Consider the following 19,238-nt stretch of genomic DNA (forward strand, 5'->3'; position numbering starts at 1 on the left):
TTTAGTTTCTTCTTTTCCTATTCTAATCCCTTCAATTTCCTTTTCTTCTCTTATTGCTACAGCTAATGTTTCTAGTACCAAATTGAATAATAGGGGTGATAATGGACATCCTTGTTTCACCCCTGATCTTATTGGGAATGCATCTAGCTTATCCCCATTACAAATAATGCTTGTCGATGGTTTTAGGTAGATGCTATTTATAATTTTGAGGAAGGTTCCACTTATTCCTATGCCTTCTAGTGTTTTTAATAGGAATGCATGCTGTACTTTGTCAAAGGCTTTTTCTGCGATTATTGAGATGATCATATGGTTTCTGCTAGTTTTGTTGTTGATATGGTCAATTATGCTAATAGTTTTCCTAATATTGAACCAGCCTTGCATTCCTGGAATAAATCCTACCTGGTCATAGTGTATTATTCTCGTAATGAGTTGCTGCAATCTTTTTGCTAATATTTTATTTAAAATTTTTGCATCAATATTCATTAGAGAAATTGGTCTATAATTTTCTTTCTCTGTTTTGACTCTACCTGGTTTGGGTATTAGTACCATATTTGTGTCATAAAAAGAATTTGGTAGGACTCCTTCTTCACCTATTTTCCCAAATAGTCTACAAAGTATTGGAATTAGTTGTTCTTTAAATGTTTGATAGAATTCACCTGTAAAACCATCTGGCCCTGGAGATTTTTTCCTAGGTAGTTCATTGATAGCATGCTCAATTTCTTTTTCTGATATGGGGTTATTAAGAAATTTCACTTCCTTCTCTGTTAGCCTGGGCAGTTTATGTTTTTGTAGATATTCATCCATATCCCTAAGGTTGTCAAATTTATGGGCATACAGTTGGGCAAAATAATTCCTAATTATTGTTTTGATTTCCTCTTCATTAGAGGTGACCTCACCCTTTTCATTTTTGATACTGGTAATTTGATTTTCTTCTTTCTTTTTTTTAATCAAATTGGCCAAAGGCTTATCAATTTTATTGGTTTTTTCATAAAACCAGCTCTTTGTTTTATTTATTAATTCAATAGTTTTCTTGGTTTCAATTTTATTAATCTCTCCTTTGATTTTCAGTATTTCTAATTTGGTATTTAATTGGGGGTTTTCAATTTGCTTTTTTTCTAGCTTTTTCAGCTGTATGCCCAGATCATTGATCTCCTCTTTCCCTATTTTATTCATGTAGGCATTTAGAGATATAAAACTTCCCCTAAGAACTGCTTTTGCTGCATCCCATAAGTTTTGGTATGTTGTTTCATTATTGTCATTCTCTTGAATGAAATTATTAATTGTTTCTCTGATTTGTTCTTTGGCCAACTCATTCTTTAGAATTAAATTATTTAGTTTCCAATTAGTTTTTGGCTTATTTTTCCATGGTACTTTATTAAAAATGATTCTTATTGCATCATGATCTGAAAAGGATGCATTGACTACTTCTGCTTTTCTGCACTGGATTGTGAGGTTTTTATGCCCTAGTACATGGTCAATTTTTGAGTATGTGCCTTGTACTTCTGAGAAGGAAGTATATTCCCTTTTATCCCCATTCAGTTTTCTCCAGAGGTCTATCATATGTGCCTTTTCTAAAATTCTGTTTACCTCCTTAACTTTTTTCTTATTTATTTTGAGGTTGGATTTATCAAGTTCAGAAAGGGGGAGGTTGAGGTCTCCCAATATTATAGTTTTGCTGTCTAGTTCTTCCTGTAACTCCCTTAACCTCTCCTCTAAGAATTTGTATGCCTTACCACTTGGTGCATATATGTTAAGCAATGATATTGCTTCATTGTTTATGGTGCCTTTTAGCAGGATATAATGTCCTTCCTTCTCTCTTTTAAATCAATCTATCTTTACTTTTGCTTTGTCTGATATTAGGATTGCTACACCTGCTTTTTTTTACTTTAGCTGAGGCACAATATATTTTACTCCAGCCTTTTACCTTTACCCTATGCGTATCCCCCTGTTTCAAATGCGTTTCTTGTAAACAGCATATTGTAGGATTATGGTTTTTAATCCATTCTGCTATCTGCTTCTGTTTTGTGAGAATGTTCATCCCCTGCACGTTCAGGGTTATGATTTCTATCTGTGTCTTTTTCTCCATCCTAATTCCCCCTGTTTATGCTTTTATTTCTTCCTTTCCCCCTCTCCTCCTCAACAAAGTTTTGCTTTTGACCGCCGCTTTCCTCAGTTACCCCTCCCTCTTTATTCCCCTCCCTTATCTTGCCGTTACCTACTTGCTACTTCTCCTCCCCCTTCTGACCACCCCCCTCCCTTTTTCCCCCCTTACCCTCCCACTTCCCGTAGGACAAGTTAGATTTCTAAACTTATCAGAGTATGTTATTCCCTTCTTGAACTAGATCAGATGACAGTAAAGCTCAAATACTGCTCTTCTCTCTCCCTTCTTTCCCTTTACTATAATATGTTTTTGTGCCACTTCATTTGGTGTAATTTACCCTTTTCTACTACCTCCGTACCGCTTCTCATAGCCCTCCCTTTATATCTCTTACTTATATTTTATATCTTTACATCAGTTAATTTATACAGGCATTGACAACCTATGTATATCCCTTTCAATTGTCATAATAGCTGTACCATTCACACGAATGACTTATATGTGTGTGTGTGTGTGTGTGTGTGTGTGTATATATATATCTATATCTATATATATATAACATACATCAGATGATATAATCCCACATAAAGATGAAGACAACCTAACCTTATTGGTTAATAAGGTTTGTGGGGTTTTTCCCCCTGGTTACCTTTTTATGTCTCTCTTGAGTTTTGTATTTGGAGATCAAATTTTCCATTGAGTTCTGGCCTTTTCATCAGGAAGGTCTGGAATTCCCTTATTTCATTGAATGTCCATCGCCTTGCCTGTAAAGTTATGCTTAATTTTGCTGGGTAGTTGATCCTTGGTTGTAGTCCCAGCTCCTTTGCCCTTCGGAATATCATATTCCAATTTCTCCTGTCTTTTAATGTGGAAGCTGAGAGATCCTGCGTGATCCTGACTGTAGTTCCACGATATTTGAATTGCTTCTTTTTAGCTGCTTGCAGTATTTTCTCCTTGAGTTTATAGCTTTGAAATTTGGCTATAATATTTCTTAGTGTTTTCAGTTTGGGATATCTTTCAGGGGGTGATCGGTGAATTCTTTCAATGACTATTTTGCCCTCTGGTTCGAGGACCTCTGGGCAGTTGTCTTTGATAATTTCTTCTAAGATACTGTCAAGGCTCTTTTTTTCATCGTGGATTTCCGGAAGACCAATAACTCTCAAATTGTCTCTCCTGGATCTATTTTCCAGGTCAGTTGTTTTGCCAATCAGATATTTCACATTTTTTTCTATTTTTTCATTCTTTACGTTTTGTTTTATTACTTCTTGGTGCCTCATAGATTCATTAGCTTCCACTTGCTCAAGTCTAATTTTTAATGAGTTAGTGTTTACATTTTGCTTTTGAGCCTCCATTTTCAATTGGTTGATTTCGCCTCTCAGGGTGTCCTTTTCTCTCTCTAGATTCTGAATCTCCATAGCCATTTCGCCAATCTTATTCATTAGGGACTTGATTTCATCAGTGGATTTTTTCTCCCTTTTTTCCATTTTTTCCATATTTTCTTTTAGCTCCCTAATTTGGTTTTTAAAATCCTCCTTTAGCTCTTCCAGCAGTGCTTTTTGGGCAGGAGACCAGTTCATATTAGCTTTTGAGGTATCTGATGTATCTACCATGTCATTGCTATCCTCTTCTATGTTGATATTTTGATCCTGCCTGTCTCCATAAAAAGAATCTATTGTCCTCGGTTTTTTTGTGTTCTTCTTCATGTTGGTTTGCCTTTTGCTGGCTTTACAACGAATTTCTATCTGTGGATCTCAGGGCTTTCTGTCCCAGCTTTCTTATTCTGGGGGTTGTGAGTCTAGAATTATAACCTTCAGTTTCCTGAGGTGTGGGGGACGGGTCTGGCTCCCTGGCGTCTCACTCCCTGTGGGTGCTCTCCAGCACTTGCTTTTCAGCAGTGATCTCAGCTGTTTGTTGTCTGAGCTGATGTCTGGCACTTCCCCTGGGGGAGCAAGGTTACGCCTGGTGTTGACCCCTGCCAACTCTGCCCCTATGGGACTAATGAACTTCTGCTATTTGACCACTGAAGCCCCACTGCTTTCTGCCCAGTTCCAGCGTTCTTTTTTTATTTATTTATTTATTTTTTTTCCCGAGGAATTCTCTGGGTGAGGGGGGGAGGGAGTAGAGCCGTTTACCTGGCCATTGAGTCTTCCGGAAGTTCAAGAAGCCGAGTTCCTGGGTTTAGCAAGCGTCAGGAGTGGGTGTTTTCACGGCCGGTGGCGTTGCGCTGCCTCTCGTCGCTTCCCCAGACTGCCGTCCTGTGTTGGGAGTCCTGGGGATCTCCGCCAGTTTCGGGCGCCCAGCTTTCTCCCAGCCCGTCTCCCACGTGGATTTCTCGGCCGGCCGCTTCCGCCTTGGTCTGGAGCAGCTCCGCAGCCGAGCACTCTCCGAGCCTGCAGGTTTGTTCCTCCGGCCTTTCAGACTCTCCCGGCTCGGAAATTTGCCCCACGCAGACTGCTCGCGGTTTCTGACTCTCTCAAATCTGCCCAAATTCACTTTTTTATGGGAATCTGACAGACCTTGTGAGAGAGCTCCGGTAAAACGCTGCCTTCATGCGGCCATCTTGGCTCCGCCCCTCCCACTTCTGTACTTTTAATATGACCTTAACCTAGACTGAATATGAAAAAAGTGGACTTTTGATATGATTTTCGGTGCACATCACAACAGTGATGTAGAATAGAATTCAAGTACTTTAAACTATATTATTCAGCAAATTGGAAAAGGGTGTCACTTTCTCAGATCTTTGTGGGAAAAGCCTTAGTGTCTAAGTCTCAAGGCCCAAATAACCTTTATCTCATTAATCACTATGTACATTTCTTGCCACAACTAATTAAGATTCTGTGAATTATTAAGCTATTGCAGTACAGGTGATGAAATATCGGAAGATGTCAAATTAGTCCAAGTAAGCAGAAAAGTAAATAAAGAAATTCATTTCAAGATAAAGTCAAAGGCATCCTTATTCGTTGTATGTGTATGTATATGTATATGTGTGTGTTTAAATGATTTGTAATGCAACCCTGCCTTTTATCCTCCTGATCTCTCTGTCATCTGGAACTCAGTTATCATCTCTCTTATGTCTCCTTGCTCCTTAATGGTCAATGTCTTGGTAGTCTGTACTTACCACCTTCACTTCCTCACCATCACTCATTCCTCAATTCCTTGTTTTCTGATTTCTGTCCCTGAAACTCTTCTTAAATTCCTGCTTCCATTGACCTTTTTTTTTTCCAAATCCAGCAGTCTTTTCCTGTTCTCATCCTCTCCAACCTCTATTTGGTATATGACATTGTTGACTACTTCTTCCTTGTTATTTTCTCCTCCTTTGGCTTCTATAACACTGGACTTTGCTTATTTTCCTTCCACTTCTTTGAATGTGCCTTCTCTGTTTCCTTTGTGAGCGCCTCATTTTCACCCACCCCCACCTTAAATGTAGATTCCACCAATATTCTCTCCTTTATCTTCTTTTTAACCTACACCTTGTCTTGGTAATTTCATCTACTTTCATGTGTTTGGTTATCTCCTCTAGGCAGAGGACTCCAAAATTGATCCCTTTCCCAAATTCCTTCCGAGAGTTGTCGTCCAATATTTCCTGATAGACATATCTCTATTTGGATGTCAGGTTCAGCATGGCCAAAACTGAGCTAATCTTCTTCTTCCCAGTCACCCTGGTTCAAAACCATAGTCATCTTTGATCTCCTTTTCCCTCCCTCCCTCCCTCCCTCCCTTCCTTCCTTCCTTCCTTCCTTCCTTCCTTCCTTCCTTCCTTCCTTCCTTCCTTCCTTCCTTCCTTCCTTCCTTCCTTCCTTCCTTCCTTCCTTCCTTCCTTCTTCTTTCCTTCCTTCCCTACCACCTATATCCAATCATTTGCTTATTCCCTTCTCCATCCTCTCTTTCCATTCTTACTGCATCCTTTCTAGCTCAGGTCTATATGTCTTCTTATCTACAGTAATAACCATGATAAGTCAACTGGTCTACCTGCTTCTGTAATCTGTTCATCCTCCAATCCCTCCTTCACATGACTCCCTGAGTAGTATCCCTGATCATCACCTCTGTTGATGTCAGTCTTATATTCCGAAACCTTCAGTAAATTTCCCTTCCCTAGTAAATAATTCATGCAAGGTCCTCCACAGTCTTGACTCCAACCTACCCTTCTAGCCATATCTCATCCATGTAACTGTTCTTGTACTCCACTTTCCAGCTAAACTAGACTTCTTTATCTGCTCCTTCTCATCTTCATGTCATGCCATTTTCCATGCCTGGAAAGGACACCTCTTGCCACTCTCTCTGATTGTTAAAGCCTCTCCCTTCCTTTAAGGTCCGACTCAGGTGACACCTATGGTAAGCTTGTTCTGATTCCTCCCTCCACCCTACCAGGCCAAGCTGGAAGAAATTATTCCCTATTTATAATTCTTCATAACACCTTGCCTGGACTTCTCTGCTGCTAGCCACGCATCCCAATTATTTGTGTGCCCGTCTTTTCTCCCCTGTTGGATTATAAATTCTGAGATTGTGTCATTTTTCATCCTTGTACCCTCAGGGCCCTAGCACCAAGCATTGCATATAGAAAGAATTCAACTATATTTGTTGTTGAACTGAATCAGAATGCTTCAGGGCTGTTGGTTAATTCCCTGAAGATGAGAATGAAAACAATTCAGCTTCTTTCATCCTAATCTGTCCCAGAAAGTTTTGAAGGAATTGAAAAAGGAGGTAGTAATTAGCCGAATGTCTCCTTTCTCTCCTTGACCAGTATGGCACAAAACTGGGGGATGCAGTTCAACAGGGCTTCTTAGAGCTCCATGCCTGTATCCTTATCATAGGTGACACAAGAAACAAGAGTGAGAATGTCACATCCCACACCCCCACTCCCATCAGAATAGGTCAGTCTGGTCAGTAATCACAATATGAACATGGGATGTTTCCATTTCCCTATTTAACCTCCATCATGGATAGACAGTAGGTATTTTGCAGTCTTTTTTGCATAGGTGAACAATTAAATAGGACAGAAAAACATGCATTTTAATAGCCAAATTAACCCAGTATTTGATTTAGGTCTTCTTCTCTATATGTGATATTCACAAGTGATTCCAAAAATGTTTTTCTCTCATCCCAAAGTCATTGTGGGTTGATCCTGGCCTATGTCACTCAGTATGCCAATAACTAAGTACAAAGGTTTTCAGATGCCCTTTTCTAGGAGACCTAATTCCCAGGAAGTCATTATGGCTTGATAAATGTTTATTGGATTGGATTGGATTTTCTTGGTTATTTATAAGTTGATACTGTATTTTAAAACAATTTTTTCAAGTAATAAGTATTTTTTTATTATCTGTCTCTTCCTTGATCCCTCTGCCACATTAAGCAAATTAAAAAAAAAAAAACAACCAACATATAGACGACCCCCCTCCCGACAAATCTCTCATTACATATCTGCATAGTCTGGTAAAACAATTTCCCACTTTAGCCACATCCAAAAATGTAAAGAAATGTTCAAAAGGAACCTAATTCGGCTCTAAATTTTTTGTTGCTGTTCAGCCGTTTTTCAAGCATGTCCAATACTTCATTACTCCATTTCGGGTTTTCTTGGCAAAGATACTGGAGAGCTTTGCCATTTCCTTTCCCAGCTTATTTTATAGATGAGGAAACTGAGACCAACAGGGTTAAGTGACTTGCCCAGGTCACACAGCTAGTAAGTGTCTGAGGCCAGATTTCAACATGGGAAGATGAGTTTCCAGGCCCAGAACTCTATCCACTGTGCCACCTAGCTGCCCTAAAATTGTGGATTGTAAATCTGTAACTGAAAAGTCTTTATTTGTTAATTGCATTCATAGATTTAGAGCCGAACATAGCCTCAGAGGCCATCTAGCATGACTCCCTCATTTGACAGATGGGAAAACTCAGGCCAGGGGAGGTTAAACAACTGGGCCAAGGTCGTTCAGAGACAGGATTTGAACCCAGATCTTTTAACTCCCAAGACTGTTTCCACCAAACTATGCTGCAAACTCCACCCTGCCTTTTGCCCTCCCCTTTTCCCAGCAGTTATAGGAAAAAAAAGTGGGTAGATGCTAGAGTGACTTCTTAGAGTGAAGTCCAAGGGGAAAATCTGGGTTTGAAGAAGTTAGATGTATGGGTTTTGTGCATAGCAATATTATAGGAAAAGTACCACAAAAAAGCAATGGTAGATTTGGGAGCATGTCGAGCCTGGAATTAAAATTCAATAACTAGTGTGTTGTTGTCCTCTATAAATTTTACCCTCACAGAAATGCGTCTGGGGAAGTGGCTTGCAGAGAAGAGGTATATGTGATGATGAGAGTGCTTGAGGATCCCTAATGGGCATTTTGTGGCACTTCAGGCACTCCAGGACACCTGTGTAGGTGGATATGATTCCTGAGTAGGACAGAGTGGGCAAGCTAGTGCAAAGCATAATTACCACTATAGACACAGGGAATTTTGGGTGCCCATTGAATTCAGAAAGGAGGATGCTTCAGAAAAGAGGAGGTCCAAATCTGTGCTGGTTGAGATGGTTGAAGCTCAGCTTACAGGAAAACAAGCAATGGACTGAGTCAAGGTCAACAGAGGAATCATCGTGGGAGGGTTCTGGTGACTGGAATTGAGTTGGTGCTTCAGGTGAATCTGAGAAAGGACGTTTTGAATTGAGGCTAGTGGAGCTTGCTTGACCAAGTTCCTGCTTCTCTAGCTTTTATCACACGCCTAGTGCAGTAAGTGCAAGGCACTGTCCGTGGTACTGGAGATGGACATAATGAAGGCAGCCCTTTCCTTCAAGGGATATTTAAACAGCTAACAGATAAATAAATTTACTATCGATGTAAGGGGTTAGGGAAGGCTTGTGGTAGAAGCAAGTACTCAAGCTGATCCTTGAAGCAAGCTAAGGATTTTAATTACCTAAGGTAGGAGGGAGAGTGGGCAGGGGGGTGATAGGTTGAGACTAGAGACTGGAGGATAGGTAAAACAAGGACCTAAGCTTGACAGGGTTTAAAATGCAGTACTGGTGGAAAGTTGTGAACTCTACCTTTCTCCCCCCTCTTCTGCATATAATTTGTATTCCAGGAGTGTCTTACAACATTAGTAAGAAAACAAGCATGTAACTTACAGATGCTGTGTTATGAACATGACAGCAGGATGAGCCAAATCAGAGAAAGGGGAGAGAGGGTGTGATTCCCAGAGCTGCCATCTATGAAGGACAAATCCACCCTTGATGATTCCCTGAGGAGGGGTGGCAATACAAGGTCATCTAGGGAGGCTTTGGTTTAGGGTCTGCCCTTGCCTTGCTTTCTTCCTGTGTGTCTGGGATTCCATCCTTCCAAATATTAACAACACTGATCCACCTAGATCTTATGTCATGGCTAGACTTTTGTGGCATTTCACCATTATAATAGCAATAACTAATGTGTAGAACTCCCATAATAACAATGTTAACAATTGCTGACCTAGAGGACTTAGAGAATACCTAAAGAGTAACAACGGCGATGATAATAACTGATGCATGGAACTCAACCTAATAATAACTGATATATGGGACTTATAGAATAAGAACAATAATAACCGATATAAAGAATTAGAGGATGCTGATGATAATGCCAGTAGTCATCATAACTGGCATTTAGAGCTCACAGAATAGCAATAATAACCAACATACAGAATTCAGAGAAGGGTAATAGTGACAAGTGACATTTAGAACCTGAAAGTTGGCCAGACACTTTGATGCAATATTCCACTTGAGCTTTACAACTCTGGTGAGGGAGGGACTACAACTGCTAATAATTCCCATTTTGCAGAAGGTTAAGTGACTTGCCCAGAGTCACACAACAAGTAAAAGCTTTGAACCCCAGTCTTCATGAAGCCCAGCCCAGCACTCTAGCATGATACCAAGCTGTCAAGCCAAGCTGTTCTTCTTCCTGTTTTCTCTCTTTTCCCTCTTGGTTCCTTCTTCCTGCATACTTTTCAAAGATCTCTTTCCCCACAGAAGACAATGGGCCATGGCAAATTTAGAAAGCTAACCATGGGTGGAAATAATTGGGAAACTTTGTCCCGCAGCATCTTCCAGTCCTCTGTGTCCACAATGAGCCCTCCATGAATGTTGTTCTCAGACTTTCCTCTAGACTTCTCTTTTATGTTCATTTGTCTCAGTCTCTTCTTCCCTCCACATGCTGGGCATGAGGTGAGATTAAATTTCACTTTCCATCATGCATGAATAACGGCTACCCAAATCACATCAGCCGTTAAAAGAAGAAACTGGTCATATTTATGCGATGCTTCACAAGAGCACATTGAGCTGAAGTACATGCAAAAAACCCCCACCAGTGATTGCCGTTATGAAATATGCTATTGCCTTTGAAATGAAACAGGTGAATCATCAAATATTAATTTCCTACTGTGACAGCCACAAGCCCTGAAAAGATGCCATAATTAGGAAGCTGCTTCTTCCCAGATGGTAGGAAATATTTTCACTATTCCAGGCCTTCTTGGTAGAAAGCTAATATCGACTTAGGACCTGGAGTGGTCTTTGATTTCAAGCATGATTCCCAGGAGCACCCTGCATGTAGGTGCTATGGGCTTATGGTGCCTCAAGGTCAATAACAAATATGATTCTTATATTGAATGTCATGGCAAACTTCATGTTGCTGAAGGGGCACTGGTAGAAAACATTCCTGGTCAAGAAGGTCGTGGATTTTGCTTTTACTCTGTTGTGTAGGTAGGTCACAGGTTGAATGCACATTTTGGTACTTATGGCAACTTCTGTTCTCTCTTGTGTTCACAGGACAGTGACATTGAGGCACTGGTCAGGTGTTTGGAAAATGTCCTGGCATGCAGCTCCGTAGGTGAGTTGACATCAAATTTTCAGATTCTGTTTATAGTGTTTGATAGAGATCTCTTTGTCCTGTTGAAACATTATGTATTGTGTTATGTTATTGTATAATGTTAGACACTCCTCACATTTGAAATTCCATCTCTGATGTGTTCATAACCAAACAAGGGATAGAAGCAATTACAGAAGATAAAACAGATAGCTCGGATTACACTAAACTGAAAAGCTTCTGTACAAACAAAATTAATGTGATAGAGAAAAACAAATAAGAAAAAAATCTTTGTGTCTAATTCCTCTCATGAGAGTTCGTTTTTCAGGACACATCAGCAAGTAGGAGGTATGTCTCTATTTACATCTAGATCTACATCCATATCTACAGGCATATCTAAAACCAAATTCATTCCCTAATAAGTGATCAAAGAATGTAAAGGGACAGTTCTCAGAAGAATTGCAAACTATTAACGGTCAAATGAAAGAATGCTCCATAACGCTAATAATAAGAGAAATGCTCATCAAAACAATCTTGAAGTTTCACGTCACATCCTGCAAAGATGACAAAGATGGGAATAATCAATATTGGATGAATTGCGGTAAGATAGGCATACCAATGCATCGTAGGTGGAACTGTGAATTGGTACAACCATTTTGGAAAGCAATTTGGAATTATGCAAATGAAATGATTAAATACCCACATGCTTTGACCTAGAGACTCTGGGCTTACAACCCAAGGAGGCTACTGATAAGAAGAAAGTTCCCATATGCCCCCAAAATATTATAGTATCATTTTTTTGTGATAGAAAAGAATTAGAAAAAATAGATGCTTATGTATTGGGAAATGGCTAATTGTGCTAAATGAATGTGAACAGAACATTATTGTAATTTAAGAAAAGGTGTGAGTGGTGAATACAGGAAAGTTATGGAGAGAGTTATGTAAAATTATTCAGTGAAGCAAGCAGAACCAACAAAGCAGTATACACAATGATTACAAGACTGTAAGTGGAAAGGACAACCATCATAGCCCTTTGTGTCCATATTGTATCCTCCAGTCAAATGAATATATAGTCTTTGAATGAATGCTATTTCTTTCTATGGTATCCCTAACTGCCTCATACATACATTGTAGGTGCTTAACACTTGTTTATTCAATTGAGTGTCAGAACTGGGAGGATCTTTAGTGATGATGTTATCATTCATCCATTCCCCACTGCCCCTAACACACACCTTGTTTTCCTTTGGTTACAAATGAGGAAACTAAAGCCCAGAGATTAAATGTCTCATCCAGACAGAGTTGCACAGCTCAGAGAGGACCCTTTCATTCTTAAGTCAGCCTTACCACTTCGAGGAGGCCTGTGAAAATCACTCTCAGGTTTTCTATTTGATATGATGTTGTTAACAACCTCTCCACACCTTCTCTCTCCCCTCCCCACAAAAAAAACCCAGAATTATTCAATGTCCCACTACTCTCCCAGGTTGAGAAGGTATTCAAATTTGTTAGGCTCTCATAATCCAGTGTGAGGCCTACCTGGCCCCACATAATAAGAGATTTTACAGGATTTCCTTAGAAGTGCAATCTCCCTGACTCTTACATTATAAAGAAACAGATTGCTTTCATTGAAGCTGAAAGGACCATAGCCATGAAGGTCAGTCAGTTATTGAAAGATATTAGGTCTGAAAAACAAAACTGAAATTTCTTTAGGGGTGTCAATCTCAATAAATGGAACACGGACCTTCAAGGATGGAGTCTTGTTTCTAAATTCTCTTTCCAAATAGCTTCTCTGGGATTTCCCCCTAATGCCAGATAACAGTCATTCTGCTGCTATGGAAGCAGGAGAGGAGTGATAGACTCACGTGGGAAATGTCAGGACTGTGATGTCTCCCAAAGGTGACCGTGGACTTTTGGACACACTCCAAAGACAGCTTGCGCAGTAATAGTGGCCAGTCTAAGGGAGAGCACTTCTCGAGCTCTTATTGTTCTTTTGGTTATCCTTTATTCACTGCTTTATTAGGTCGTTGGCTTCTTAAGGATTTCTCCCTCTCCGGGACCCCATGACTCACAAGGTGTCTTGTTTTTGTCTCCCCTAATCTATCCTCATAGTTGTTTAGTCACAGGTTTGTGAGGGACAGCCCACTCTTGATTCTCTAGGGTCAGGGAGACCTCAAGTGGCAAGAAAGGCAAGAATTATATGGAAGCCAACTCTGTTTTCCTTCTTTCCTACAAACACCATCGTACACATTGAGAGCACTATTGCTTGTTAAAACATGTTCATGGCATCTTGGTATTAATAGAGCTTCAGCCAGATGGGTCTGCTTGCTATTCCTCAATCTTGTTATCCCTTTCCCGGCTACAGCCTCTGCCACATGCCTGAAGGACTTTCTCTTTATTCCTACCTTTTAGAATCTCACAAGCTGTCTCCTATAGGAAGCCCTTCCAAATCTCCTTAGTTGTTAGTATTTTCTCCCTCTTCGAATAATCATATATATTCTTGTTTATTCTTCATGTTAGAGCCTCTGATTCCCCAGCAGAATGTATACTTTAAAGGCAGGGATTCTTTCATTTTGTTTTGGTATTCCCAGCACTTAGTACAGGACCTGCCACATGGTAGGAGCTTAATAAATCCTTGTTAGGCTGGGCTGGATTGGATCAGATTCCAGAACCTTAGGGACCTTAGAGATCATCTAGTCTAGTGGTATCAAACTCCAGAAGCAGATTAAAATGTATTTGGGAAATGTTGAACCAAATAAATACAAATACAACATAGATAGTGTTAATTATGGTTTTCTAAGTCAATATTCATCTCTATTTGAATTTGACACTGCTGATCAAATCGAGCCCCCTCATTTTACAAATGGAGAAATGTAGGATCAGAGGGTTTAAGTGATTTCTCCAAGGTCATAGAACTGATTGATGAAGGGAACTAGAACCCAGGTCCCCTGAAGCCCATGGAATTTCCATGACTGCAGACCCTCCTCAGCTCCCTTCTTATATATGACCAGAGAAGACAAGGCAGCCTCAAGATAAAATAACCCTTCTACTCCAAAGGAAGTGTCCCTTTGGCTATGAATGGAGAAAATGAGTTGGTGAGAGAGAGCACTCTTTGATATCTAAAACTTGTTCATGAGGGAATATTTGAGATAGTCTCATGTTTGGGGATGGGCAGTTAGGTGGTGCCAAGTGTGTAGAGCACTGGGCTTGGAATCAGGAAGACTCATCTTCCCGAGTTCAAATCTGGCCTCAGACACTTACTAACTGTGTGACCCTGGGCAAGTCACTTTACCCTGTGTGTCTCAATTCCTCATGTATAAAATAATCTGGAAAAGGAAATGGCAAACCACTCCAGTATCTTTGCCAAGAAAACCCCAAATGAGGTCACAAAGAGTCAGACACAACTAAAAAATGACTGAAAACATTTGTGGAAATGCAGAGCTTCTTTAAATGGTGACAAGATAATGTCAGTCTATTACCCTTATATCCTTGTATCACCCCAAAGCTTCCATGTCACTCAAGGGACTCCATGAAGACGATCTAATTTCATCTTGTGGGAGCCGTGTCTCTGAAATTGCTCAGGTGTGCCGAGACTATCACATTGCTTCCCTGTAATTACATTTACTGTGAGAAGCACCGTGATATGATAATTACACAATTATAGTTGTGGTTTATTAATAATTATGGCTGTTATTATATGCCAGAATGTTAATAGGATCCAAGGGAAGATTTGAACTTAAATCAATCACAGAGCAAATGCTAGCATTAGAGAAAGAAACCTCTGCAAATGGAAAGTAAGAAACAGTTTACCTATTAGATTTGTGGAAAAGCAAAGAATTCATGACACAACAAGAAATAGAGAGCATTACAAAATGCAAAATGGATAATTTTGATTCTGTTAAATTGAAAAGTTTTTGTATAAAAAAAGCCAATGCAACAAAGATTAGGAGGGAAGCAGAAAATTGGGAGAGAATCTTTACAACTAGCGTCTCTGATAAAGGCATCATCTTTAAAGTGTACAGGGAACTGAACCAAATTTATATGAATATAAGTCATTCCCCAATTGAGAAATGGTCAAAGGATATGAACAGGCAGTTTTCAGAGGAAGAAATTAAAGATATCTATAGGCATATGAAAAAAATGCTCTTAATCACTAATGACTAGAGAAATGCAAATCTAAACAACTCTTAAGTACCACATCTCTCCTGTCAGATTGGCTAAAATGACAAAACGGGAAAGTGATAAATGCTGGAGAGGATGTGGGAAAATTGGAACACTGTTGCATTGCTGGTGGAGTTGTGAACTTATCCAGCCATTCTGGAGAGCAAGTTGGAAATATGCCCAAAGGGCTATAAAAATATTCATACCCTTTGACCTAGCAATACCACTTCTAGGGTTGTATCCCAAAGAGATCACACAAGTGGTAAAAGGACCCATATGTACAAAAATATTTATAGTGGCTCTTTTTGTAGTAGCAAAGAATTGGAAATCAAGGGATGCCCATCAATTGGGGAATGGCTGAACAAGTTGTGGTATATGAATGGAATACTATTGTGCTATGAGAAATGGGGAAAATACGGACTTCATAATAACCTGGAAAAACCTACACAACATAATGCTAAGCAAGGGGAGCAGAACCAGGAGAACATTATACACAACCACAGACATATTGATTCTGTGATGACTAACCCTGATAGACTTTGCTTTTCTCAGCAATACAAGGTTCAAAGGCCACTCCAAGGGACTCATGATGGAGAGAACTGTCTACATCCAGAAAAAGAACTATGGAGTCTGAATGCAGATTGAGGCAAACTGTTTGCTCTCTTTTTCTTTTCTTTTCTTTTCTTTTCTTTGTTTTCTCTTTTGTTTTTGTTTTTTTTTTGTTTTGTTTCTTTTTTCTCATGACTCATTCCATTGGCCATAATTCTTTACAACTCAGCTATTGTATAAATAAGTTCAATGCAAACTTATATGTAGAAGATATATGGGATTCCATGCTGTCTTGGGGAGGGAGGGGGGCAGGAAGGGAAGAAAATCTGGAACTCAAAATCATGCAGAACTGGGTGTTGTAGATTAAAAATAAAAAATCTTAATTAAAAAAACCAAAAAACAAAAAAAATGAAAATACCACATTTGATGCAGTATATTTGGAACAGGGTTCTGAGTGTATGCAGGATGCTGAATGCTGTTTGATACCTGCCTACTCCATCCCTGGTGTCCAAAGGCTCGTCTTTTTAAGAGTTAACTCTAGATTCAAAAACATTCTAGTAGGTATGCTCTGGAATATACACAGAAATGACCCCAAATTTCAACTCTCTCTATTTCTTTCTCTCTTTCCTCCCTCTCTCCCTCTTTCTATCTGTATCTCTCCCTCCTCTCTAGCTCTCTTTCTTATGAGTCTCCATTTTCTCCTTTTTTCTCCTTCTTTCAATCTTGAATCCTCCAAACTCATAGAATTAGACAAAATCAATGTTAATAGGCATATTATTTTTAATTAATATTAATTATTGATAGCATAGAACAGTAAGACACATAGATACCAAAATATTAATTATAAATAAATGGTATAGAACAATAAGACACATAGACAACGAGCTGCTGTCCTGGTTGGCCTGAGTTGGTTTCTTTCTCTTTTCTATCTACCTCATTGATCAGAGGGGGAGCATGAAGTAAAGGGGTCTGGACCTTCCCTGGTGCAGCCCTTACCCACCTCAGGAAAGAAAAAGAAGAAGAAAGTTCTGTTTGGTTTGCCTTGATTTTGGTGTAAGGAGTAACATCCTTCCCATGTTTCCTGCTGCGTTTGGAAGGAGTAGCATGTAGACTGGCCTAGCTTGAAAACTTCCTTTTTCTTCTCTCTGTGCACTGGTTCTAGGGTGGATGTTTCCCCTTTGAGCTACAGGACCCAGAAAAGATCTGGACTCTTCTGTACATCTTAGTCTGTATTCTAGACCAACCAGACTCTATGACTCCTGGGGAGGCCCTTTTAGATCCCTGTGACGCCATTTCGGGGGGAGGGCAGTTCCAACCAGGGTAACATAATGTCAGCATGAGATATTTTATCTGTCTATATGCTCTGATGATGAAGCAGTCCTTTGCTTCAGCCCTTATTTCATTCCTTCATCCATCCATTTGTTCATTCCTTCTCTCCCTGCTCCAAATATTCAAACCCAGATCAACAAAAACACCAGAACTGATGATCTTGTGTTCACCCTTTTCTAATCCTTTGAAGAAACACAGGGTTCTCTTGTTTCTTCACTTCAGCTGAATTGCACAGAAACAAAAATTCGGCCTCCAAACTTTCGTTCTGTAGATTGTGAGCCCAAACAACATAACAAGCATAGCCTCCTTTTGCGTTAACCTGTAGCAAACAGTCTGCTTATGTATGCCCTTGGTAGAACAGTACTGTCAGAATACTTCAAGGGCACATAATGAATGCCACCAGAGCCATAATTAGAATATCGCCGTCCATTAGGACTTCCTTAGCACATTGACCTGCCTAACCAACTGGGCCTTTGAACGCTGTTACCCCTAAATCCTTTCTCAAAGCTTGGCTACTAAAGACTTAATCCCGACCAGACATGACTGCTGCAGACCAGAGAAGATGTAAGATATTCATCTTATCATTATTTGCACTAAGCACCAAATCCCGTCTTAAAAAAAAAATAAAGGAACTTTGTTCTCGTAAGCTCTTCAGACTCTGCTCTCTAAAGTGCGGCTGTGACTAAGAGTCATTTAACCGTAAGCCCGTCTGCTTCCACCTCTAAGGGAGAATTTCTCTTAACTGATAGAGCAGTTTCTATGAGGTGCTGTCCTTGAATGCTTGGGATCCTTGGGGATTTAGAAAATTGAGCAGATAATTTTGGCGTCGATGTCTGATACTCATTGGTTCCCATCCTTTCACCACTTAATGTAGGAAAGTCTTTAAAACTTAAAGAATTAAAGGGGGGAAGAATGTAGAGGTTTTGTTCGTAATAAAAGCAAATAATTTCCTACAATCCCATTGCTTCTTAACCTACACCAAACAAGAAACATTCTGGATGTCCCTTTCACCCGGAGAAAAAAGGAATTCATAGTGGGGTTTATCCAACCCACATAAAGCAGAAAGTTGTCTTTGGAGCTGTCTTAAGAATAAAGTCTTATGGAATACTTCTTTCCTTATTAAAGGAACATGTTGTCTGTATAAAATGGAATGTTGAGTGAACGTTGGGATTGTGAATCTAGACATGTTGGACGGGGCCTTGGAGGGTATGTGGTCTGACCTTCTCACTTTACAGATGAGGACAGTGAGACCCAGGGAAGCGAACCACCTCACCTAAGGTCATATAGGTAGTAAATGGCATGGGTGGGGTTTGAAGCCAAGTCCTCTGATCCTAGAGCAGGGTTTCTTAACTACTTTTGTGTCATGGCCCCTTTTCGTATTCAGTCTGGTGACACCTATGGGCCACTTCTCAGAATATTGTTTGTGCATAAAACAAAAGAAACCAGTTGTATTCAAATAAATATGTAAATTTCCCCCATCTAACATCATAGATACCCTGATATTTTTTTGTGGCACCTGGTGATACCAGGTTAAAAATCCTTGGTCTAGATCCAGTCTTCTTTCCATTAGGCCATACTTCCTTCCATGATGTCAGTGTAGTATGGATGCACATAGATAAATAATATGAATAGTTTAGACAAAATTGGTTTCCCCCATAGAATGACTTATTTCTCTATTTAACATTGCCTATGTAAAAATGGACTCATATGTCACATATTTTCATTTACTTTTTTATGTACCTGATGTTCCCCACAGAAGAATATAAGCTCTTGAAGGTCAGGGAATTGGTTTGTCTTTGTCTTTATCTCCAGAGCCCAAAACAGTAAGTACGTAGGGAGTAACAAGAGCTCATTTGACCACTTGCTATGTGCAGTCCTGTGCTAAGTGCTAGGGTTACAAATACAATAAAAGAAGAAAGAGTCCCTGTCCTCAAGGAGTTTCACTGGAATGGGGGAAAAGAATACATAAAAGGGAATTTGTAAGGGGATAGGGGTGGGTGGGGCCCAGTGGTAAAGTCAGAAGCACAGCTGGAAGGGGGAGGAAGCATGGGAATGAGTGGGTGCTTCATAATGAATCCTAGGATTCTGTAAATACCTGTGGAGTTGAAGTGAGTGTTGAAAAGCATTTTTTAAAAACTACTCTGCTTGCTTTTGGCCTGTGGAGGCAGGGGACGAGGGATATATCAGAAAACCAAAGCAGGACTTGGTGGAGTGGGCCATGGAGGGTCCAAGGTAGAGTACCTCCCCAAACATCCCCACTGTCTGTGAAGCTTTGAATGGGCTCCATCCATAGCTGTCCAGGG

General features: G+C 39.9%; 1 protein-coding gene across 1 annotated transcript in view; it reads left to right on the forward strand.

Annotated features, from left to right (window-relative positions):
• Positions 1–19,238, forward strand: part of NEK11 (NIMA related kinase 11) — a 268,164-nt gene that overhangs the window by 189,764 nt on the left and 59,162 nt on the right. The window contains exon 14 of the mRNA XM_036761946.1: positions 10,866–10,926. Coding sequence (XP_036617841.1) covers positions 10,866–10,926 — 61 coding nt within the window. The remainder of the gene's footprint in view (positions 1–10,865; positions 10,927–19,238) is intronic.

This window comes from Trichosurus vulpecula, chromosome 5, assembly GCF_011100635.1.
Source record: "Trichosurus vulpecula isolate mTriVul1 chromosome 5, mTriVul1.pri, whole genome shotgun sequence".
In the NCBI taxonomy this organism is placed as follows: domain Eukaryota; kingdom Metazoa; phylum Chordata; class Mammalia; order Diprotodontia; family Phalangeridae; genus Trichosurus; species Trichosurus vulpecula.